The following is a 25,457-nucleotide window of genomic DNA, read 5'->3' on the forward strand; positions in this document are numbered from 1 at the left end:
AGTATGTTATAATAGTCTTTTATCTTCTGATTTGGTGATGATAATTGCTGCTTATCTCCCTCTGGTGGATAAAAAGCGAAGTATGAGATCTTAGAGGAGTGACATTCTGTTGACTTTTTATTTTTATTTTTTTTCTGGATTCAGCAGTAGCTATACAGAAGTGCAGATTTACCTGGGAAAGTCTTCCCTGAATAGAAAACTACAGAGGCTTCCATCTGAGGCAACGTAATTATCTTGAATGTATATACTTGCAAGACTGGGTTAAATCTTTCCTATGGTAACAAATTAAATACTGTGGTAGAATTTTTTTAGACTTGTGCTTAGTGACTTAAAGGCTTGAGTGTCTGTTTTGCTTTCTTCTTTTAGAATCTCAAATTCTACTGTAATCAAATCCAGGACTTCATGACTTTTGAAATTTTTTATCTGCTCTGACTGCAATTCTGTTAGGATGATAGTCTGTCTTGGGTGGAAGAGAATGTATTTTTATCTCATCTAGGGCAGTTCTTTTCCCCATGGGTTTTTGTAGGTTCCTAGAATAAGATCTGAGCAAATGTGGGCCTTTCTGAAGATCAGAATTTTTTCTTGATTTCTTATAGCTTTTATGTTGCTCTTGTTTTTAAAGGTGACGTTCTCTATATGTCCTCCACCCTTTCCTTTCCTTGTTCAGACATTCATCTGAACTTTTCAATGAAAAGCCTCTGGTAGCATCTTAGTATCTTGTGCATTGAGTATCTTTCAGATCTTATCCATGGTCTGTTCCTCTCTTCCTCCCCTCCTGTACAGATATCAGGCTTCCATCCCAGTGATCTTGATACCAGGAAGGCAGATGTCAGTGGAGCACCACAACCCTTGTACTAAGTGGAACCAGCCATTTAGCAGCTGTTATTTCCATTTTTACTGCTATCAAAATGATATAAAACCCTGTGGTTCGGAAAGACCTAAAGCATCTCCTATCAAGTATGCTGCCGATATACAAATATCACACATAGAACTTCTATGAATTTAAATAACAAGTTTATATTTGTTTTGTACTATTGTGTTTTGTTTTGTTTGTTTTGTTTTGTTTTGTTTTTTCCCAAAACTGTTTCAAAAGGTTGTTTGGGAATCCTGAAGCTTTAATACTCTTTTCTCTTGTCAGGACTTTACCCACCAAGAGCCAAGCTTGTAATTCAGAGGCATCTGTCATCACTGACTGATAATGAGCAAGCAGACATTTTTGAACGTGTTCAGGTAATAAGCTAGAAGCTGTTGTCTCAGATTTGAAAAAGCCCATGCCAAAATGGACTGGATGTTATTTTCTTTTAATTATATGTTATTTTTTGTTTTGTTTTTGTTATGTCACTGGTAGAATTAGATTAGAATTTACTGTTGTTCCATCAACCATCATACTGAAATAGTATGCTTTAACCTCACCTCATGATGAGGTTAAATGATGATACACTGCTCTCAGAGAAGTTCTGGTTCCCAAGTCTGCTTAAACTTCTTCTGTTCTTACCCAGAGGATATTTTATGTCTAAGATTAATTCTTCATCTGTAAACATTTTTCTTTACCAAAGTGATGTGAGAATGAATTGAGAGCAGGTGAAATATACAGCTATCAGGCAACTGGTTGGCATTTTCAGAAGCTCTCTTTTGACCTAAATTCTGAGGCAAAATTCTGGTGCAAGCAAATGTACTCAAGTGAATGACCTATATAGTAATTCATGCTTTCAAAGGCTACTCTGCTTTCTAGCAGCCTCAAGAAGGGAATGCCTGTTTGATTTACATGGGTTCTTTTTTTCCATTTATAAGCTTAGACAAAAGGAGACAAGCTTTGAAAAATACATAAATAAATAAATAAAATGTGTAGTGTTAAGGTCCCCTTTCCCCTCCACATCCTGCAACATTCTCTATATGGAATTTTTTGGTCTATTTTACTTGTGAGTACGAAGGCAGACAAATGATGGTGTGACTAATTAATTGTGCACTTTGGCATCTGGATTGTCAGTGTATTACATTCAAAGAACTCATGGAAGTGAAAATAAGTAAATAATGACTTGAAAGACTAATTTTTTTCTTTTCTTTGTTCTGTTACTAACAGAAAATGAAGCCTGAGAATGACCAGGAAGAAAATGAACTTGTGATCCTACATCTCCGCCAACTCTGTGAAGCTAAGCAGAAAACGCACGTTCACATTGGTGAAGCTCCATCGGTAAAGCTTGACTTTGTGTGATTTCTCTCCCTCCTTCCCTTCATATTCAAATGTAACCTTGAATACCAGAAAGGTTGCTGCTAGAGTTCATTAGGGATAGCTGAAACTGAGTATTGTAATTGAGAGAAGATGGTGGAAAAATAAGTAATTTGATTTAATTTACTGTGACATGCCTAGGAAGAGAGGGAGGAAGACAAGCAATTATTTTTAGGTTTGTTTCTTGACAGTGCAAGTTCTTCTGTCCTTCTTGTCCTTCCTGATCCCCATTCTCAAAAAGTCATTTCTAGGGAGAACAAAATAAGAAAGAAGAGGGCATTGATGTCAGTCTGAACTACTGTTTTGTCTGGCAGAGGAAATAGATCTCAATGTATATGCTTTTACAAAATAGTCTTTAGGGATATAACATTCTTTAACTTGTTTTTAAATTTATATTTAAAATGAAGAATAGGGATGTATTGCCTATTATGTAACTTGGTTTAGTTTTAGTTTTGGAGGTCTGCAGTTGCGAAAACAGTTGCCAAAGCTGAAATGCGTCCTTGGTTATATCAACAGACTGCGTCTAACAGTGTGATTCCAGAAAACACCACCAGTGGCGGCAGGTTTAAACTTGACGTTCTGAAAAACAAGGCCAAGAAATCCTTGACTAGCTCTCTGGAAAATATCTTCTCAAGGGTAAGAAGGGTAACAAAATGTTGTCAGCAGTTCTCCCAGATATCCTTGACAGTAAAGTCCTATCGATGTTTGTTCGTTCGTTTTATGGCCTCAGTTTACGTGATGAAGTTAGATCACCGTTTTGAAATCTGAAGGTTCTGGCTGTGCTGATGGTGTCTTAACTAGGATAGAAAGCTTATGGTAAGGCCACGCAAACAGAAAGAAAGGGCTGAATGGTTATATCCTACAAAGGGGAATATTGGTTTGTTTGTTGTTGTTTTTAAGTGATTAAATGCACCTAAATAAACTAGAGCTTTTTAAATTGAGAATTAACACCTTGCTTCTCATAGCTAAAGCTCATGTTGATCATTAACCGTCTTTGGAAAGTAGTAGCTAAGGAGTCCTTTTTATAGGAAAAAAAAAGTCAATTTGTTTAAGAAAAGGGAAAAAAAAAAAAAGTGGGGGGAAAAATTATTACTCCTCATATCAGTGTTGCTAATCAGGCACAATGTGGATGATTACTAGAAATCTCTAATTAGCCTTTTAAAGAAAATGCCTGAATTGCAGATTTTGCCCCTTGTCTGCGTGCAGAGGAGGAATGTATAGAGAAGTAACAGAACAATGTGAATGTGTCTTGTGTGTTACTAGACTGAAGAGGTGGTGAGCTGTGATACAAACGATGAGGTCCACATATAATTCAAGCAGTGAAGTTGAGCTCTGTCTACTAATAGTTTAGAAAGTGTTTTAGTACTATGCCACTAATGCCTAAGTTGCACTTGTCCTGCAGCTTTATGAGCATGCCATAAAGTAACATGCAAACCTGCGATATCACAGATATTCCATATTAAGAAATCAAAACATTATTTGCAAGGGTGAAGCTTTAGTATGACTTCTACTTAGGTGAAGAGTGAATTTGACCATGGATTGACTCTAGGATTAATACTCACCTGGTCAAATCTGGATTATGTTTTGTAGCAAATTATACATATTTGGAATTTGGTCTGAATATAGAAAGAGCAAAAGAGCAATGATGTTCAGAAGATCTGGATAATTTCATTTGTCTGAAATGCTATCAGTTGATGACAGCTACAGTCATGCCTGTGCTGAGTCTGATTTCTTTCTCATGTCTGAAGGATGTGTGACTGGAATGTGATCTGACTGTGACAGTGGGGTATGAACTCTGCAGTGGTTGTGGAAATGGCATACATCATTGGGAATAACCCAGAAAAGCAGCGTGGCCACATGCGGATACAGTATTTGTATTATGTGAAAGAAAAATCTTCTATGAGAAATGCACTGCTGAGTTGAAATATCTTAGAAGGGAGATACTCATCAATAGCTGTTTCTGATACATTATGTTCCTTTCTCACCAGGGCCACTGTACCATGCTGTGCTCTATAGCACAAGGATCCATTTTCAGTCTGTGATTTAGTTTAACAGCAGTGGACACCTAAATCCGTGTTGGGCCATTTTTAGTTTGCTTATTTGTGAAGAAGACTTGCTGTTAGGAGAATGGTTGTCTCATCTTTTGCTTGTAACTGCTAGAGGTCAGGAACAGCATTGTGTTGCAGTGAATCATGATGCATGGAGGGGTTCATCATTGCAGATCTATTTAAAGGTCACACAATGCAAGAACTAGAAAAATAATTTACAGTGCAGATCAGCCACTATTAATTGGTTAAATCAAGTAATCAATGGGTGGTGAGGCACTGGAACAGGCACCCAGGGCAGTGGTCATGGCCCCAAGTTGCCAGAGTTCAAGGAGTGTTTGGACAGTGCTGTTAGACTTAGGGTCTGAATTTTGGGTTGTCCTGTGTGAAACCAGGGGTTGGACTCGATGATCCTTGTGAGTCCCTTCCAACTGGCGACATTTGATGAGTCTATATGATTGTTTCTGTACAGTATGTGCATGCATTCTGTGTCTGATACATGTGTACGTATGTTGTATAATGGCTGTTTCATAGTTCTTATTCTTCATCAGACTATTATAACAAGTCTAATAGATCACAGTTAATTCCTAAAGGTATTTAGGTACCAAATACCCATTAGTGTAGTGGATTTTTGTTTTGGTTGGTTGTTTTCCCTTAAGCCAGCTTCCAGCAATATGGTATTAATGTTATGGAATGCTAGTTGTACATTACTCACCATCTTTATTTTAAAGTGTAATTATTAACAAAAAGAGTAGGAAAGAACGTCAGTTCTTATAAAATTAACATTCAGCATCTTATTGCATATTTAAATACATTTAAGTGTGTGTGTATGCATGTATATGTGTGTATGTGTATATATATATGTAAGTCAGTAAATATGAGGTGAGACTTAAGCAGCCTCTATCTTAGCAAATTAGAAGTAAGTATATGGTTGCCAGACATCTAAGCAGACTTCTGAAGTGAATAGCTTCATAGCTAGGATAAATATCATCAAGTGACATTTTAAGCTACGTGAATGAGTAGCTGTTCACCACTCGCCGCAGGGAAACATGCTGGGTTTTGTGCTCTGGCATCTCTTTCTCCCATAGGAATTCCACTTTTTCACTTGTTTGTTTTGCTGGAATTATCTTGTTTTTGTCAGGTTTGAACTGAAAACAGGCTGTGGTTTCCTAACATGTTATCTCGGAAAAAATAAATATAACCTCTTCTTGACCTTCTGAACACATTTCTACTAGCCCATGCTGTGTTAACCTTTGTTGTTGTTTCTTCTGAATCTAAAAGCCTTTCTTAGAGTGCCAAAAGCATGTTTTTAAATCAAGTAAGAAGCTTCCAAGTTATCCTTTGCTCTTATGTTATTATGAGGGTCAGTGAAGAGATCCCCTCTGGACAGAGCATTCGTTGGTAGTGAGCTTCAATGGGATAATGCACTTAAGGGGCACTGTAAGTCTTGAAAATGAAAATAAACCATACCAGGGAAAAGTTGGCTAAATAAACATCGCTAATGTTGACAAAACTTCCCCACTAAGTTGCAGAAACACCAAGAAGAGCTACTGTGTTCTGTGTCTGTCTGTGCTTTTTTTAAAGCTCAGACTTCTTTTTCCCATTAAGGTGGTGAAAACGACTTATTTCCACAGTCAGTAATGTCCGACAGTAAATGTTGCCTGTATTTTGTGGGTGTTGAAGACAAGCAGAAGGAAGTAGAAAGCACTGCTGATTTGTAATGTCTTTCTGTGAAACCAGATGACTCTGAACAGGTTCAGCCAAAATCAGTTAATGCCAATTTCTGTCAACTTTGCCTCAGTGCTAACCTCACTGCCATTGAAAAGGTTTGCTCATATCCAACCTTGTTTGGTTGGAGTTGCTGTGAAAGAGCACTTACTCAGTTGTAGTGCATTCTCTCCTTTTTCCCAGGTAGACTTAATTTGTCTGAGATCTCTAGATGTGGAATAAGTTCTCTGAGATCATAGCAAGTGCATCTGATAGCTGCAGTACAGGGTGCAGTACACAAGTCTGCAGGTTTTCTCAACCTGGTGTTCAAGCCAGCTCAGATGTGCTGTCTCACATGAATGAATATTTAGTGCTTCAGACAAGAGCTGTCTGGTTAAAACTCTTTGGGAAAGAAAAGAACTGCTTGCAAAATCCAGTACTTGCCCCATTATCTGATGTCTTCTATCAAACACGTCACGTGCCAGGGACTGTCCTGTACTCACCTGTGCAGCTGCTGCCATTTTTGCTTAATCTTTGGGAAAAGCAAAAAGCCCAGACTAAATTATTCACTTTTTTTCTTGCAGGGAGCCAACAGAATGCGAGGCCGCTTGGGAAGCATGGACAGCTTTGAGCGCTGTAACAGCCTTGCTTCTGACAAAGTGCGTAAGGAGCTTAGTTCAAATGGGCACACTTTCATGCATGGGTGATAATGAAGCATGAGCATGCCTCTTTTCTTCAGTTTGAACGAAGTAGCACAAAGCACATCAATTTACTAAACTCAAATAGGAGTTTCCACTGCGGGGTGGAGGTTATAGGAAAGCTGGCATATATGTTGTTTTGGAGCTTCGGCTTTAATCTGTTGTTTGATTGCCAGACTGGTGGTGTTTGGGCTATTTTTCTGATGTTTCCTTTGCTTTTACAAAAAGCATGGAATTTCTGGTCAGCTTTGCTGAACCAATTGTAAGTGTTCTTATCTCAGTGTAAGGAAATGCTCTGAAGGTGAGGACTCCTTTCTGTAAGTAACAGTTGCTTTAGGGAAGTTAAAATGCTGACCTAAAAAACATCTGTTGGGGATGCTCTATAGGGGCCCGGGGGGGGGGGGAGAAACGCTGTTCACTTTCATTTTATTTCCTGTTTTCAATCTTCTTCCTCTGACCTCATGTGGGGATTGGTTGTTGTTTTTCCCAGGAGATGGAGATTCTGTTATGGTTTTCCTGCCACAGTTACTCACAAACTGTCTGTGTAATAACAAGCTCTCTTCCAGGATATCATTGTGACGGTACAGGAAGCATGCTCATGATATGTCGAGGAAACTATAGCTCACAGCCGTTTCCCCGGTCTTTTCAGTCCCTGTTTTCTCCCAAAAGAGCCCCAAGTCCAGTAGCTGGGATGTTGATCCTCTAAGAAGAGATCTAGAATAAACAGTATGATTTTGCATAGTATATGAATTTTTATTCCTCCTTTCTCTTTCCGTTTTTGGTTGGTTGTTTTTTTTTTTTTTTCTTTTCCCTCCAAGAAGGACGCTGCAGCCTCAGCGTAACTTACCAAAGGATGTCTGTTTTGGGTGATAATTAGCATACAATAGGCCGTGACCAAGAGGGTGGAGAGGCTCCGGTGCCCCAATGCTGCATGTGGCCAGTGGGGCTAGGCAAGCTCCTGCAGGCCTCACTCCTCCAGCACTTCCTTCCAGGACGCTTCTCCGGGCGACTCTCCACCGATCACTCCTCCGGCATCCCCGGTGTCCTCAGCCTGGCAGCCATTTCCTGAGGAGGATTCAGACTCCCCCCAGTTCAGGAGACGCGCGCACACCTTCAGCCACCCTCCCTCCAGCTCCCGGCGGCGGATAACCTTCCAGAACGGCCGGTCCCTGAGCGCCCGCTCCCCACTGCTGCGGCAGAGCACCATTGAGCCAACAAGGTAAGTCCCATTTGCAGTGTCAGCACACTGGCTTCTGATGTGAGCTGCTTCTGTGCTGCTCTGGGTTTATTGCTTTACTTTCAGCTTGTCTTCTTCGCCTCTGAATAGCTTGGTGCAGCAGCTGGCTGATCCCCAAATTAGTGACTCAGAGGAAGCAACAAGCCAGTGGATAGATAGCCAGGCTGGCTGCCAATCTGTGTGTTTGCTTATTGCCAGTTCTGAGCTTGAGCCCTTTGGCTGTGCCACAGGCAGGCCTTACAGAGAAGAGATCCTCAGCACTTCTTACTGCAGAGGCTGTAGCTTGAGGATTTATGCTGGGATAAGATAAAGTGCTGGTAGCTTTGACTGCCAGTTGCTGTATTAGCCAGACTCCTGGAAAGTATGTCCAGAATTAAAACTGCTGAAGACTCCCACTAAAGGACTTAAGGATTAAATGCCTCCTCTGAACTGTGGGGCATGCAGTTTTGCTGTTTGCCTTCCGCAGGAGTTTTCCCCTGTAATTTCTTTCCCCTTCCTGTTTGGAAGCTCTCCAGCTAACGTCATGTGGGATCCTTCTGCTTCAGGAGCTAGGCAGAGTTCTTTCGCTTGGTCAGGAGAGGTCCTTATAGTTCACAGTGGACCAACTCAGATTTGCTCAACTTTCTCTGTCTCCATCATGCTTACCTTCATCAGTAAGTCAGCGGGCAAACTCTAAAACCATTATAATATAGACTCTTTACAAGAAGCTGTGACTGTCCCATCTCTGGAGGTGTTCAAGGCCAGGTTGGATTCGGCACTGGGCAGTCCATTCTGGTGGGTGGCAGCCCTGCCTGTAGCAGGGGGTTGGAACTAGGTGGTAAAGATCTCTTCCAACCAAAGCCATTCTACAATTCAGGCCGAATTTTCTATGCTGGAAAAGCACTCTCTCCTGACTGCTCATCTGTTGAAGTGCATGGCTGCAACTTAAGCTTTTCGAAGGCTCATTATGAAAATGATATTAAATAATCACTTATTGCTTACTTGAGAATGCCACATCAGCTTGTAGAGAAAAGCAAATAATTTTATTCCCTTTAAGAGAATGGAAGAGGTGAAGTGAATGGAAGAGGTGAATACTTTCAAGCAAGGGTTGAAAGAAGACTTTAAATAGCCATGTTATGCTTTGTTTCTAAAGAGAGGGTTTTTGTTTGTTGGTTTTACTGAGATAAACTTTGGTGGTTTTTTTTTTCCCACTGTCCATGTTGTATGCAAACAGGAAACAGGAAGGACTTGCTGACTTCGCTTCTTTGTAATAACTTTCAAGAAGTCGCTGATTAATTTGCACTGTCAGCAGATTTTCAGTCCAAACTGCTTTGTAACAGTATGGCTCTAGGTTGGGATTTTCGGTCTCCCTTTTCCTAATGATTCAAAAATCATTCCAAATTATTGCATTTAAATAATATCTGCTTCATAGTGTGTTCTAGCAGTCCACTAAAATTACTTCTGAAAGCAGGAAATGGGGGAGGACAAAACCTACAATGTGATTCATGTTACTGGAAGCAATTTTCTAAGGCTGTTGTGAGTGTTTCAGAGACTGTCTTTCTGAATTTCCCTTTGAGAATAATAAGACTGAAAAAATAAGGTTTTCTACCTGCTGTGCATTGCTATCAAAATGTTTCTTGAAATAAATCAAATGTAACAATAAAATCAATGTCAGTGTGAAAACTGCTGTGGCACAGCTGATATGCTTCATTTTCCAGGAAACAAAGTAAGTCAAAAGGAGGTACCTGGCCAGTGTTTTTAATTTGGATATTCTGTTGTATCTGATTCTGTGCTGACATGTCTGCTATGTTCTCTTATTGCCTGCACAGTCCTATTGTTGGGATTCATCGCTTTCACAGTGAGAGTGAATCAGCATCACCTGGTCTCCCTTCCTCTCTCTCTGCCCCTTCTTTCCTGAAAACCTTTTACCAGGGCTCAGGAAGGTTGCTCCAGCACTCAGAAAGTGACCTCTCCAAGAGGTGAGAGCATTGTCTCCTGCCTAGTTCCTCACTGCCAATGGCTTAACAACAGGATTCCCAGTGCAATGCAACCTGTGGGATCCCTCCTACTCTGCCTTGTGCTCCTGCATTTCTAACACACTTCCTAAGTACTTGACACTGATTTGCACCGATGAATAGGCTTTTGGCTAAAAAAGCCTGTTAAGAACTGAGGCTTGTCTTCTGACATCTAGGACCTGCATCCTGTTTCTTTTATTGTGTTGCAAATCAGCTGCATTGGTTTGTTGCTTGAAATGCAGTGTTTTTTAGGGGTGTTAGCCAATTGGATGCTTTCTCTGCTGAATGCAAACCAGCATGTGTGGCTGTAATTGTTGGGATATGAAAATGAGAAGAGATCAAAGTGACATGAGTACAGTACTAATGTGGGATGTATATGGAGAGGGGACAACGTCAAGTTAGCTGAGCTATACTGGATGTGATATTTCTAGGGAGAATTGCCAAGTGACTTCCAATTCAAGGTGAGTGGGGAAGAAGCCAAGATACAAGAAGGACTTTCAGACATCGGTGTGAATCTGGATGTCATACTTCATAGCATAAAGAATAGGTACTCCTTCAGGATGATGCTTTTTGGATGCATCAGGACTCTGTTATGTGGGGGTTTCAGTTGTGAGATGGGTATGGAAGTTTTCAGGGGTGTCTAATTAAATCTTTTTTCACTTTGTGGAATGCAGTTTCATTAAACTTGCTCATGTTAATTTTTGATCTCCGCTTTAGGAGAGGCTGTAAGGAATTGTGAAGCCCTGCCCATTAGGGGTGGGAAAGTGTTGCCAGATTCACAAATACCCCTGGTCTGATTAAGGTAGAACTATATACACACAATCCACACACAATCATCAATTTCAATGAGAATCTATATACTGCAGTTATCACAAAATACTGATAAGCAGTTATCCCCAAAATATTGGCACTATAACAATTAGATCTATTTTAGCTCTATGGCTAAACTAAACAACTTTATAAGATGGCATCACTTAGAATCAGTCTTACGCAGATGTGCAGATGAACTATGCAACCTTAAGGAACCAAAATGTCTTGCAATTATCAACTTGAGAACTTAACAACTTTACAAGATATAGCATTTAGAAGACTGAAATAGGTCTTGCAATTACTTCACTCCTTTTCTGTCTTAAAAGTTGTTAAGAAAGAACTGGAGAAAGAGCAAGAGAGACAGAGAGATGGACAGAAAAGAGATCACTGATCTGAATCAGGCAGTTCCAGTGATAGCTCACAGTGCTGGAGATAGGATGGTGGAGGGTGAACGTGTTTACCCAGGGGTGACAGTCTTGAACTAGCAAACAGCAATGATGACCTGGATCCCCTCTCAGGCATCCTTTTTATGCCTGGTGTAACGTCCCAAGGTCATGAACAACTGAGTTTGCAATAACAAGTTTATCAAAAATAAGTTTGTAGCCAAAACTTTCTGGCAGAGAAGGTAGGCCATGGTATCTCGTACCTTGCTGATAATGGCTTCTGACTGGTTGTCATGACAGTGGCCTTGCACAGCAAGTGTTTGAGGAGCACCAAGCATACCCTACATAAGCTTTTGTTGGTTCTTTAAAGGAATTAAATACATCAGTTAATAGGAGGTAGTTGACCTAAACGTGGGCTTGAGGTATGGTTTAAGTTGGTCATCTCTAATAATTCACAGGTCATAATAGCAAAATACAAAATATATATCTTTTCTTTAAGCACACCGTATCCTGCCTTATTTTTCTGACATCTATAATGTCTCTTCCTCACCTCCTATCTGTAACCGTGTGAACAGCATACAGCCAGAAACTCATAATATAGAGACAATTGTGAAACATGTAGTAGGAGGATTCTATAGTTCAGGTCTTCCTAGAAGAGTAAACTAGTGTGTGAGTACAATAAGGTGAGATGTCCTTACAGGAAGGTTGTGGTGCCTTAATGGCAGAACCAGCGCCCATTCTCTTCACCAACTTAAGTCCACAGGAAATGGTAAATTATCTAGTTTCCCTGTCTTAGTATGGGGATAATATAACCCAGTCATTACTTGGGAAGATTTTCCAAAACCAGTCTTAGTAATGTGTCACATCTTTGAAGATGGAATAACTTTTTAAGTGACTCTACCTTTCTATTCAAGCACAAATGAATAAGTCAGCAGTGTATGCTTTTGAAATTTGAGGAAAAATTGTCAACACATCCTTGTACAAGTAGGCTTTGAATATCACCTGTTGTACACCCTGTGTCCAATAATAGTCAGTATGTAAGCAAACCACATACCTAGATTTTCCGGTCTCTATTGGACTGAAGTAATACTAGACTAAGCAGCAAGTGGGTTAGTAGAAGTAACAGAAAATAAGGACTGTTAATGGAGGTGTGCTAGAAATGGTGAAGAAAATAACCTCTTACAGACTACCTTGGTGTTACTTTTCTTTGAGTTCCAGTCCAGCTTTGTTCCTCTGCTCCCTTCAGTTAGCAGACTTAGTTCAGGCTTAACCAACTCCTGGGTCAGTTTCTGTGGGCAGCCAGATATATTAAAAACAGTGTTTTGAATTTGTGGAATGTAGGTGTTGATAAAAACCATACTTAATGCCAGGTAATGCCAAGATGAAATATCTGAGGCACTACTCTTTTTCATTTTGTCTGTACATGCAACTAAAGGTATTGGGTTTCACAGTAATGGTGTTTTGAATTGTGAGTTGAGAAGATCTTCAAATTAAGAGCAATTTCCGTAAGAAAACGTTCCTTCTGCTTAGGTTTCATTGTATGCGGGTTTCTGATAACATTTAAGTTTGAATTTTTGTAAAACCTCTTGTGAAAATGGCATCTCATTAGTTATGGCTCTTTCTGGGAACAGCTACACATAACGTGCTGCGATAAGGAAATTACTGTAGTTGAGGGTGAATTCAGTGTTGTCAGCTAGTAGGGTTTATTTTAGTTAAGTGAATATTACAAATATAGTCAAAAATACATGCTTAACAAGTAATCCCCATATTGTAAGTGACTGAGGTAATCCAACTCTCATTTCAATTGACTAATGGAGAATGAATTGTATTTTTCAACCCATGATCACTAAACTCATCAGACTTTCGCTCATTTAGCTTGCAGATGTGTCATTGAAAGTTTATTTGTGAGAGAAAGTTCAAATGTTTTATGGTTTTTCGATGCTGTTTTGCTGAGAGAGCTGCCTGCTATCCTGATAGAGAACAAGCCTCAATGTGTACCAGGCCCAGCTTGAGGTTTTTTTTTAGTGTTTTCCTGAGCATGTAAGTTAAGATGGGATAGAATGAAGTGTGACAGCACTTTACAAGACAAAGAATGGCAAGCTGGTCAGCTGTTAGGAACCCTAATTAAAACCTCAGTGCATTTTCCTTGCTAAGTATAGTTACGGTAACTCTGCGTTGAAAAGTGTATCCTAACCATATTGCATTGGAGAAAAATTCTTGACAGTCTGATTTCCTGTATTGATCATAGCCTGACCATTGCTTTGAGACTGCACGTTCTGTCACTGGAAGCTTTTCTCGATCTTCTGGGTAGGTTGCACTAGGACAGTAATGTGCAGAATGTAGTTGAATAGTGTGGTATGTGTGTATTTGTTTTTTCTTCTTGTTTTTGTTAAGAAATATCCATCTTCTGCCTTGCCACAGTGTCTAGACTCTATAACCCATAGTTTTGCAGCAGTTACAGGATTCCTTGAGTTCTAGCTAGCAATTTCTCTTAAAGTGGAAGATATCATTGAAAACTGGAATTAATGTTTGACTGTTCCTGCTAGATAACCTCGCAGAACACATCCCATGTTGATGTTTAAGCCTGTGTGTTGTCAAAACAGAGTGTTTATGGTCTTTTCTTAAGAGTTTACCCTCTGAGTGTTTGATGTTTTATATCCGTGCCCTGAAAAGAAAGTCATGAAAGTTTTCTTTTCCCCGTGTTGGGAGGCAGTAAAAACTCTACTTTTAGGTAGCTGTGACTGAACTGGATTTATGTTTTTGTTGCTGTTGTCACTGCTTTGCAGCTGCGCTTACTTATGGTCTTTCCACTGACATGAATAAATCTCTACTTTTAGCAGGGAACGGATAAAGAATGCTCAAGTAGAGCACCCTTGTTTAGAAGAACTTTCAGAGGTGTGTTGGCTTGTCTGAGCAGAGCATCTACATGCCTGCCTGACTCTTAAATTCCAATTACCTTAAAAACCAGAAGTAATGTGGTTTCTTCCAAGTTTGGTCAAGAGCAAAGCCAGACAAAGAAATTTAGGCATGGGAGATAGGAAAGTTTCTGGATAAGCATTGTGCAAGTCATGTTTTCAAGATGGGAAATATGTAATTGAGTTAACGCATTAATTTCTTGCACCAACCTTCTGAACCACTGATCACACGATAGGTGATATTACCAAAATTGTTCCAGTTTCTTCCTGCTTTTACTCTGTACATGCAGATCTTTTGTTTTTCTTTCTTTCAAAATAGAAATAAGGAAATTTTGCTCTCTTTCTGTCTCCCATTTCTTAAATTTCTTTTTCTTTGGTGCCCTTGCCCTGTACTGAATACAAGGTGGCTTCTCTGATCACTCATCAGAGAAAGAGGAAGTGGTCAGTAGTAGCTGCTTGAGATGCCCCAGGAATGTTGGTAGGTATGATCTAACAGGAAATGAGAGGCCTAAGAATTGTGCGATTTACACATTTCATGAGGTAGCACATGACTGTTGCATCCTATTGTGAATTCTGGGATTTGAATGTCTTAAACAGCTTTGAACAACTTAGTTCCATAGCCTAAAATAGCCAATGATTTATTCTGACTTTCCTGTAAATTTTAGTATTGTAAATTGAATGCTGTTCCTAAGACTGCCCATTTAGGAGTGCACCAGTCAAATGTAGGTTTTTGTATGCAGCAAAAGAAATTGAGTTTTCTTTTACTTCTTGCATAGCTTCTGCTTAGGAATACAGCTTCTGCCCTGGAATAACTTAATTTTTGTGTTCTGACATGTGATATGTAAGACTTGAAGTGGTGAGTAGCAGTTTTGTTTGTTATTTATAGAAACATGAGTTCTTATGATTAATATACCTAAACTAAGTATATTTCCAGGGGTCACTGGGCTGAGATACCTTTTGAAGACAGCAGTTTCAAAATTAATTTTGTAGTCTGTATCTAGCGCAAAGAATAGTTCCTCCTGGATTATGTAAGAATTAATCCAGCAAGACTGTTTTTTATTGCTATTTTGGTTAGCACAGTATGGGGTCTCAAATGAAACTGTCCAGCAGTAGAGTTAAGCACAGGGAACTGAAGCACTGTAGAAAGTATAAAAAGTGGCAAATAATTTGGGCTGCTAGCTTGATTACCCACAGTGGTGTTTTTAGGGGAAAGCAGAGGTAGTTGACTGAGTATGAGCAAGTGAACTTGAAAATACAGTTATTTTTCCATCGATGATGTGAAAGCTGGGTCTAATGCCTATGTGTAATAGTGAGGTCAGTTTGCTTGCTGAGGCTTAGGGACATCAGGGAGCTGCTGTAGATCACTAGCATAGGGACAGCACTGATCACTGAACAGGTCTGATCTAGTTGTGTGGATAATCATTCAGTGCAGTGTTTGCAGGATGAGATGTGCTGCTCAGTATGGTGTAGCTGGTAGACTGGTGTAACTGAAACTTCAAGAAGATGTGGTCTTGCCTCCCTTGCAGGTGTCTTTTTGTGCAACCCAGATGTGGAGAGCATGGCTGCAGCTGGGAAATTGTGGTCATCTTCAACTGACTTACCACTAAAAGCATAGCAAACGTCCAATTTGCTGGGCTTTCCTTTTATCTAATTACTTTTATGGACGTTGTTCTGTAACATGTTAGTTCTTCACAGGATGAAGGTCTGAGTACAGCTGCTGGTGTGTTGGTACAGCTGTTTTTCCCTTCAGGGATGGTGGATTTCCCTGAGAATCCATACCTATTCTTCAATGCAACTACAGTCTGTAGGACTTTGGCTTATCTCCTCCAAACCACAGTGATACCTTGAGGCTCAATTAACAAAGGGCTCTGTCAAATGTAGGCACCTAGAGTAGAGTGATTTACCTTTGGGAAATACTATTCTGTGTATGTTTGTTCTCTCTACTGTGTTTACTTTGTGGTAGATAAGTACTTCCATTTCGCAGCTTATTATTTTGTAAGAGGTTGGTAAGTCTTCTCTGTCCCACAGTGCTGCTCTTATGGGTGACTTCTGTATTCAGTGAATGTTCACTGAAAAAAAAAAAAGTAGCTGGTGAGTGTGTAAGTGGAGTTCAAGTTACCGGTGTGTCACATTGCTAATGCATGGAAGGATATGTGACAGAGGATCAGTGTATCCATTCCTGTATTAGACCTGTGCACATACTGCATTACTGCAAGTGCAGAATACTGAAACATTTATGAAAATGGTTCAAGTACTTATAAAAGTTGAAGCTAAATATCCTTATCTCTGGTAATAGTTAGCAGAGTTGTGCTTTCTGGCAAAGCTTCCCTGCTTCTTCCAGCAGCATAAGCTACTATTGGAAATTACTGTGTAAGTCTGTTTCTACCTGGTGATTGGAGAGGATATTTTTTCACTGTGGTGGGAGCTGAGCCTCCCCTTGCAAAGGTTGTTCCTTTAGTTGGAGATGTTAGTAAAGCATGAGGACTTTTGACTCGCTTTCTGCAAGTGGAGCATCCATTTCCTGAACCACAGTTAAGAGAAAGGCACAACATTGCCTCCAGTAGAATACTGTGCGCTCATCTTGCCATTTAAAATGGCACTAAATGGAGCACTGTGCTCTGTACAAGGAAAATCTATGCTTTTAGGGGTGTTGCATCAAGTCAAACATGTAAGACTGATGTATGGCAAGGCAAGTTTTAGCAGCTGAATATTAGTACGTTTTTTTCCTCCTGCTTGAAGTTTTCTTAGCTTTTAACAAACTTAGCTTTTATTCTTCTCTTCTATTTGAGCACTGTATGAATAATATGAATTCTTCCCAGTGGTATTGTTGAGCAAACTTAACAGCACTGCTACAAGTTGGATACTTCCTTGTTTATGGTGAAGCTCGCGCACACAGCACTCTGCCTTCTAAAGCTTTCCAGCAAATGCTTCTGTAGTTTTTGTTGTACAGTAGGCAGATTTTTGTTTCAATTTGTTTTTTCTTTTTTCAATCCAAAGGTGACTTCCTTTGATCACCCCACCTGTTTGTTTTTCTTTCTTTTTCCTTCAGTGATGGGGAGGGAAAGAAAAGAGCATCAAACATCTGCAGCAGCGAATCTCTAAATGCAGTGGGGGCCACACTCACACCTCGCCGCATCTCCTGGCGGCAGAGAATATTCTTGCGGGTAGCTTCGCCTATGAACAAATCTGCTTCCAAGATGCAGCATCCAGGTTTGTGCGTGCTTTCGAGCAGTTGTTGCTGAATAGTTAGTACTACAGTGAGCTGCAGTATGTGAAGATATAAAAGGAAAAGGGGGGTCAGTTTGATGCAGCGTTGTTGCTAAAACCTCACTGAGGAGAAGTTGTGCTTATCCTTTCACATACTGTGTGACCCTAACACTTTATTTAAAAACGATTCTGTATTACTGAAGTGCAGTTTCTCCATGTTTGGAATCACTGCTGAATGTGGAACTCAGCTATTTTTGTTCTGCTGTGATATAAATTTTCATGATAGGTCAAACAATCTGAGTTCCCTCTAATAGTTTTCTGATTCTTTGCAGATAGTCTTGACGGAAGTGAATTGTTACCGCTATCCCCTCTTGCTCCACCCTTGGAGGAAGACCCTCTTCTTTTAGTATTGCAGAATGAGGATGGTACAGATAAAACGGGAGAGAAGAAAAACTCGGAAGAACTACAAAGTCTGTGGAGAAAAGCCATCCATCAGCAAATTCTGTTGCTTCGAATGGAAAAAGAGAACCAGAAGCTGGAAGGTTAGCTATTTAGAAAATACCTGTAAAGCTATTACAGATTCTGCTGCCTAACACTGGAAGTTGTACTGGCGTCAGGTACCTCAAACATTGTGTTTCTGTATCTTCTGGGTTAACAGTGCTAGAAGGAAAGGCATTTGCTCAGTCATGTGTCAGTTTATTGGGATCTCTGTCCACCTTCCAACAGTCCAAGTCACTTTAGTCAAAGAAAATGATGTTTTTTCCCCCTTTTAGTGCATATTAGACAATAGTTGCCACAATCTGCCCGACTTCTCCTGGAATTCTAATGTGGAGTCAGGAGAAGGGATGCTATGTGAACATTAAGTATAGTAAACCTTGCCCTCTATAACTCATTTCAGTTCTTTGCAGCATGTGACGTTTCTTACCAGGTTTTCTGCCCCCCCTTTAACCACATCACAACGGTAATTTATTAGTATTTGTACCCAAATATGATTTTTGAACAGCTGGCTTTTAAGGTATGTCAAAAATAGATCTGAGTTGGCCAGGCTTGTTATTAATGATCAGAGCTCCTGACTAAGATATTTTATTATGATTGGTTAAGACTTGCACAAACAACCACTCAGATGCAATGTCTGTCCTAGAATAAAAAAAAATCCTGAAAATAATAGCTTTCAATGCAAGTTAAAAATTTCAGATGTCCTCTCTGCAATTGCTTCCCTCATCTTTTGTATGCTGTATGATCTCAGTGTGATAGCTGGATTCTCCAGACATCATGATCTTTTAAAGGGCCAGTTAATTGTTTTTCCTTTTTCAGTGGTCCTTACTGAGAAGACAGGGAAGGATATGTATATGAAAGTATTTTCTACACAAGTAGCCTGTTACTGTGTGTTCTCTCTACTGTTGTCACACTGTGTTAGCACAAACTTCTGTGAAGGTTAAAGATTCATAGGGATCATCTAGAGAGATGTCTGTTTTTAACTTCACCCACTTCATTGTTCATTGTTTTAGCAAATTATCACTCTACTGTTGTGGGGTGCAGAAGTTTGGATGCCTGCTGTAGTGACTAATTTCATCTTAATTCCTCCAGTAATATGAGCTTCAGAGGGTCAGTTCTTTTCCATACCTTCCCCCACAAAGTTGGAGTTGCTGAAAACAGTTAAAATAAGTCCAATTCCGTAAAGTTTCATCTGTAATTTATTTCCATTCTGTAACTTCTGCAGAAAAGAAGTTCTGCCTGCCTAATAGCTAAGACAGGAGTGTCATAAAATCATAGAATGGTGTGGATTGGATGGGACCTTAAAGATCACCTAGTTCCAACTCCCCTGCCATGAGCAGGGTTGCTACCCATGAAATCAGGCTGCCCAGGGCTCCATCCAACCTGGCCTTGAACATGTCCAGGGATGGGAAATCCACAGTTTCACTGGACAGTCTGTGCCAGTGCCTCACCATCCTCATTGTGAAGAATTTCTTCCTTAGATTCAATCTAAATCTCACCCCTTTTAGTTTAAATGTTACCCTTTGTCCTGTCAGTGTCATCAGTGAGGATTCCAAATGGGGACCCATCTACTTATCCCACATCTTGGTTTGCACTCCAAGGTCTGTTCTTGTATGCAGTATCATAAGTACTGGTAACGAATGTGGTCCTCTCATGATGTGCTTTGCATATCTTGAATTCACAGAATTGCAGAATTATAGGGACTGGAAGGGACCTCTAGAGATCGAGTCTAGCCCTCAAATTCCTTATCTCATTTTCAGAGGGTGAGAATAAACTGTTTTAATGCCTATCTCTAGGCTTCCTTTTTGTGGCTGCTATAACATACACCATTTTGTGGGTGATACATATTCAGAACCGATGTGTGCTTAAAAATAAACACAGGTTCAGGCAGTGGTTGGTGACTTAATCTACAGGTAAGAGTAGATCTCAGGAATGAAAAAGGTGATAACCAAAATGCAGCCATTTCTCTACTAGCAGCCGGGTTCCTACTTGCAATTTTATTCAGCTGTATGTGACTGGTTTTAAACTAGAATTGATGTAGGATGGTTTTCAGTAGTGTTTTGGGGGTTTTGTTTGTTTTTTATTTTTATTTACAAAATGTTAATAGAACCTTTTTCCTTTAATTTTTGCTGTCGAGGAGACTTGGATACTATTAGCTCTTTGTTTTGCAGAAGGTAAGTTCTACAAATTGCATAAGCGTGGTTGGTTTTTGTGTTTTATTTTATTTTTTCTGAGCAGGTCAAAGCAACTTTTCCTGGTAGTCTGTCACAGACTTGTGTACTGCTTGGAAGAATGAGCATTCTCAAATGAAATTATAGAGTAATAGGTTAGTGTTTAAAATAGGCCCAGTCAGGCTGCAGGTTCGTTTAATGAGACCGTATTATTGATTCTTATGGAAGAGTACTGTACCTTGCAGAATAGTTGTCCCTACATGAACTCAGGAATCTTCAGTAAATAGAATCTCACTGTTGTAACACATTGTCAACGTTTACGGGCTGGTTTGGCCTGGTTCTGTGACTAGCAGGGTGGGGGACCCATGGACTCACTCCTCAGGAGAAGGAAAAGGGTTGGGAGATGGGCCTAAAAACAAAACAGTGGCAATGATCTGAGGAAGAACAAACTAATTTACTAAATAACATATTGAAATGCAAGGTAGCACACTATATAATACAATACAATATAATTAGAATTGAAACCAATAAATCAAATGAAAGAGCGTGTCTGAAAAACCAAAGGCCTTACTCTAATGCTGAGGTGAGACATCTAGCTGGGCCATGTGGATGGAAAAAGAGAGAGCATCTTGTGATAAGAGAACAGATTTATCTTTCCCTCTGAGCAGAAACTGTAACAGAACAGCAAGCATCTCTGTGAGATGTAGTTGTCTTCTGGGACAGGTATCTGGATGTGAAGCATTAACTCATTAGCTTCCAGTGCACCTATGATGGTATGATGTGGAATACCAAACATTGTAAAACCATGACACGTACAGCTTTTGGAAGTAATTTATCATCTAAATCTTCTGATTAGCTATGCAGTGAGCTTACAGGTTCATCAGCATTGGTTGTATGCAAAGTAGGGTGATTATGTGAAGGAACAGATTACATTGCTTTACAGGTTATGTAATGATATGAGAGTTTGCTTTAACATAGATGATGGTTGGGAGCAGGAGTTCATCGGTACAGAGGAGGGAGTCTCCTGCAAGGAGTGAATACTGCACACAGATAAAGGCAAATTTGGGATAAACTGGATTTCGGCTTTCAGAGATGATACTGTGAAATACACAGTTCAGCTGAATGATAATCAAGCCTACCTCTGTAAATTAAGACATATTCAGATCTTTACTTCAGTTTGATGCTAGTAGTATGTGGAATCAACATTTTACTGTGTGCATATCATGTATAATCAAACAACCACAGTTAATTTCTCAGTAATAGAAATGGAAGCTATTCCTCCATGAAATTTCAAAGTAATGCCATGGTTTTACATTATAAATAGGGAATTCTCTGGATAAAATATCTTGCCCATAGGAGCATTCTGCTGTAAAATTGTTAGGTGTACAGTAAGGTATGTTCTGTGCATGAAGTACGGATGCATTTTTCTGCATATGGTTCTTCTTAGATTCTTTCTCCGTTTTATTCACTTATAGTCAGCCTGATGATGCCGGGCAGCAGTGCAAGAAGCCCTAATGACCCTCTTAAGGGATGTGTAAAAACTGGGGCCAGTGTGCCTAATTTGTTTCTTAAATTTCTATTGTAAACATTCTTATGTTTGGGACTTTCCACACTAAAATCATTCTGACGTTAGGTATGAATGAAAAAACCATCAAAGGTATTATTGCAGTGCAGTGTGTCGAGCAGGTTTTTGTTCTTGCCCCAAGCCTTAAAAAAACGTTTTCATGTATTTCATGGATTACTAACGTTCAAGACCCAGTAACAGAAGCTGAATTGCTACCTGCAAGCACTTTGTCAGAGCATTGGCCCCATCTCAGCAATTAACCAATGGATTGTAATAAGAGTATTTCTCTCTCGTCAGATTGTGAGGTAGACGTATCCAACTGGATTTTTGATGTCTGGTATAATTATCTGTTATTACAGTTTTTCCATGTTTCTTTTTTTTTTTTTTTTTTTTCTTTTCTTATGCTCTGTGCTCTAGCAAGCAGAGATGAACTCCAATCAAGAAAAGTCAAACTGGACTATGATGAAGTTGGTACATGTCAGAAAGATATCATAAACATTTGGGATAAGAAGTTACTTAACTGCAGAGCCAAAATCCGATGTGATATGGAAGATATTCATGGCATTTTGAAAGAAGGTATTTGCGTAGAATGGCTTTTAGCTATCAAGTCTGAGGATCTTTATTGTTGTTGCCTTTTTATACTAAAGGAAATCACCAGCAGTACCCTGGTTTCAGTAGCAGAAAATCATTTAAAAACCAGCCTTCTTTTTGCACATATCTCCACAACATACAGCCTTTGAACTGATAGGAGGTGGTGTTATGTCTGAAAGATGTGGAGCTTTTGGAGGGGGGGCCACGAAGATAGGCTGGAGGAACTGGGTTTATTCAGCCTGGAAAAGAGAAGTTTGCATGGAGACCTTGTTGCGGCTTTCCAGTATTTAAAGGGAATTTATAAACAGGAGGGGGAATCAACTTTTTGTATGGGTAGATAGTGATAGGACAAGGGGGAATAGTTCTAAACTAAACGAGAGGAGATTTAGATTCAATGTCAGAGGGAAGTTTTTTACGGAAAGATTGGTGAGCTTCTGGAACAGGTTGCCCAGGGAAGTTGTGGGTGCCCCATCCCTGGAAGTGTTTAAGGCCAAGTTCAATGGGGCCATGGGCAATCTGATGTAGTACTTGATCTAGCAGCTGGCAACTCTGCCTGTGGCTGGGAGATAGGAACTTGATAATCCTTGAGGTTCCTTCCAACCCAAGCCATTCTGTGATTCTAGGATATGTAGTCATAGTCCTAAAAGTAGCTCTTTATCTTGTCCTGGATGGAGTTCTGCATCTCTTCCTGCTGGAGGCTAGCAGCCTGGATGTGGCAAACAAAGTGATGTCTGTACCTCAATTGCCTAATGAAGTTGCTCAGTTCAGTTATCATAACTTTGTAGTTAATGTTTAGTCAGTGGGACTGAGCTGAGAGAATGCAGTATGTAGTGAACAACTTCAGAAGCTGTAAGGGATCCTCTGGGCTGGTTAAGCTAAGACTTCATAAAGCAAATTCTTGCACATTACAGCACAAAAGTGATGCCCTGACTTAAGCCTCTCGTGTTCTCTGACTGACCTACAGGTGTACCGAAAAGTCGTCGAGGAGAAATTTGGCAATTTTTGGCTGTGCAACATCGAGTCAGACACAGACTGCCAAACAAGCAGCAGCCTCCTGATGTCTCTTACAAAGAACTTCTGAAACAACTGACAGCTCAGCAGCATGCCATCCTTGTAGATTTAGGTATGTCTGTTGGTGGCTGGGAGATTTTTCTGATGTGTCTTTAGAGTAAATACACCAGTCTTAATGGAAGCTGTTGCTGGAGATGGATGCTGCTGTATGAACACAATTTTCTGTACTGTGAGGACATGTGCCTCTTAGTATCCTTGTAGCGTTACTTTTCTTCAGTTATGTTATTCTTATTTACACTCTCCTATGTCTGTCTGAAAAGAGGAATTGAGCAGTCATTTCTGCAAGTTATGTGCAGGAAAAGAGAATATGAAATAAGTTGAGTGGACACAATCTGAAGCCTGTGGTAAAATATGGATTGCTTTTACTCAAATCAACCTGCATATGTAAGTGGAGGGAAGAGGCCTGTGGGAAGAGAGGAATGCTGTTAACTAATGGATTTGTTTTTTTTGTTTGGTTCATTTTTGTTTGTTTGTTTGTTTTGTTTTTTGAGGAATTGAATATCAACTATTCCTTTTCTCTTTACCTCAGGACGGACATTCCCTACACATCCTTACTTTTCTACCCAGCTGGGAGCAGGACAGCTATCGCTCTTTAATCTCCTGAAAGCATACTCTTTGCTGGACAAGGAAGTGGGTTACTGTCAAGGTATAAGCTTTGTAGCTGGAGTGCTGCTTCTACATATGAGTGAGGAACAGGCTTTTGAAATGCTGAAGTTCCTCATGTATGACCTTGGCTTCCGTAAACAGTACAGGCCAGACATGATGTCACTACAGGTAAGTCAGACCCTCTTGTAAAGCAAACAGAGTTTTAAATGAGTTTTGAGCAGTCTGAGATTGCTCGTGTTCTCCAGGGGCTTATGAAACTCTTAACTCCGTTTTGGAGGTAGTTAGGTGCATAAAAATGTTACCGTTAAACCCATTTGTGGCTCCAAATTTGCAAACAAAAAAGTCTGGAACTTGCAGACTTTTCTTGTCACACGTTCTCATGGTCTCCTGATTGGAAAGTCTACATTTCTCTGCTGGTGTATCTACAGGCAGAGTTTAAAGGTAAATTTGATACTGTTTTTCTTCAATTATAAAGACTTGAGGTTTATGAAAAGTCTAAATGAAGTCAATAGCGACACCCAGTGGCCGGTCTATGTACGCCGCAGGCCGTTCTTACATGGTATCATTCTCTCATTGTCATCTCCCTGCTGCAAACCCCAACACAGAGGAAAAACTGACAAATTATGAATCCTGTATCTTAGTAATGAAATAAGGTGATTTTTCAATATTAGCCTTTATTAGATATCGGCAGATACTTAAGATTGCTTAGGAAGGAAACAGGAAATCTTTCAGATCTACATAAACTGTTTTTTCCCTGGGCAGTGTCAGTACCTTAATGGCTGGTTTGGCCCAGTTCCGTGACTAGCAGGGGGATTCGCAAATCCGCACCTCCAGAAAGAGGAAACAGGGGACGCCAAAATAATTAAGAACAGTGTCAACAATCTGAGGAGAAACAAATTTAATTTACTAAATACGGTATCGGAATGCAAGATAACACACTATAATATAACATAATTAGAATTGAAGCTAATAAATCAAATGTAATGAGAAGAGAGTGTCCAAAAGGTGGAGAGGCCTCAACATAACACTGAGGTGAGATGTGCTACTCGGTTGAGCAGCAGGGAGGAGAGCTGAAAAAGGGGAGGTCTCATGACCTTGCTGAGGGTTTTATCTCCTCTCTGAATGCAGAGTTCTCCAGGGAATGTAGTTCTTTTCTTCCAGACAGGTGCCCAAAACTGAAGCATTAACTCTTTAACTCCCAGTGCACTACATGGTGGTAGTGATGTGATGGTTGCAATTTGCCATCAAAAAGTGTTTTGCATTGACATTATTCAGACTTTAATTAGTGTTTAATTAGCATCCTTACCATTTAAAGCAAGGATTCAAATGCATGCAGACATTTAGGGAACTTGACTGAATGAGAAGCAGTCTATCTGTGGATGCTGACTGGTAGCTTCCAGTGTGCTTGGTTTGTGATAGAGAATAGTCATGACCATTAAAAGTAGGAAAGCAACTAGATCCACTATACAGGAATACAGTCACGTTAAGCACAAGTCACTGATGACAGCAAAATTGTACCTAAGAGGTAATAAATACATTCCTGCTCTTTATTTTCTGCTTTTTATGAGCAACTTAACTGTGGAATCTAAAATCAGTACAAAATCAAAATTGCAAGGAAATAATTTGTCACAGAGTGCTATTTATTAGCATGGAACAGCAACTTCTGATAACTTTGCTTTGCTCTGAGAGGTTATATAGCAGCATATTCTTGCATCAGTATCTTACATTTCTCTGTA

General features: G+C 39.9%; 1 protein-coding gene across 1 annotated transcript in view; it reads left to right on the top strand.

Annotated features, from left to right (window-relative positions):
- Nucleotides 1-25,457, top strand: part of TBC1D4 (TBC1 domain family member 4) — a 100,821-nt gene that overhangs the window by 64,840 nt on the left and 10,524 nt on the right. Inside the window, exons 6-16 of the mRNA XM_072354114.1 lie at nt 1,139-1,230; nt 2,081-2,191; nt 2,744-2,863; nt 6,564-6,638; nt 7,670-7,896; nt 9,723-9,872; nt 17,066-17,226; nt 17,556-17,765; nt 21,871-22,029; nt 23,009-23,167; nt 23,645-23,889. Of these exons, the coding sequence (XP_072210215.1) occupies nt 1,139-1,230; nt 2,081-2,191; nt 2,744-2,863; nt 6,564-6,638; nt 7,670-7,896; nt 9,723-9,872; nt 17,066-17,226; nt 17,556-17,765; nt 21,871-22,029; nt 23,009-23,167; nt 23,645-23,889 (1,709 nt within the window). The remainder of the gene's footprint in view (nt 1-1,138; nt 1,231-2,080; nt 2,192-2,743; nt 2,864-6,563; nt 6,639-7,669; nt 7,897-9,722; nt 9,873-17,065; nt 17,227-17,555; nt 17,766-21,870; nt 22,030-23,008; nt 23,168-23,644; nt 23,890-25,457) is intronic.

Source organism: Excalfactoria chinensis, chromosome 1 (assembly GCF_039878825.1).
Source record: "Excalfactoria chinensis isolate bCotChi1 chromosome 1, bCotChi1.hap2, whole genome shotgun sequence".
Taxonomy (NCBI): Eukaryota; Metazoa; Chordata; class Aves; order Galliformes; family Phasianidae; genus Excalfactoria; species Excalfactoria chinensis.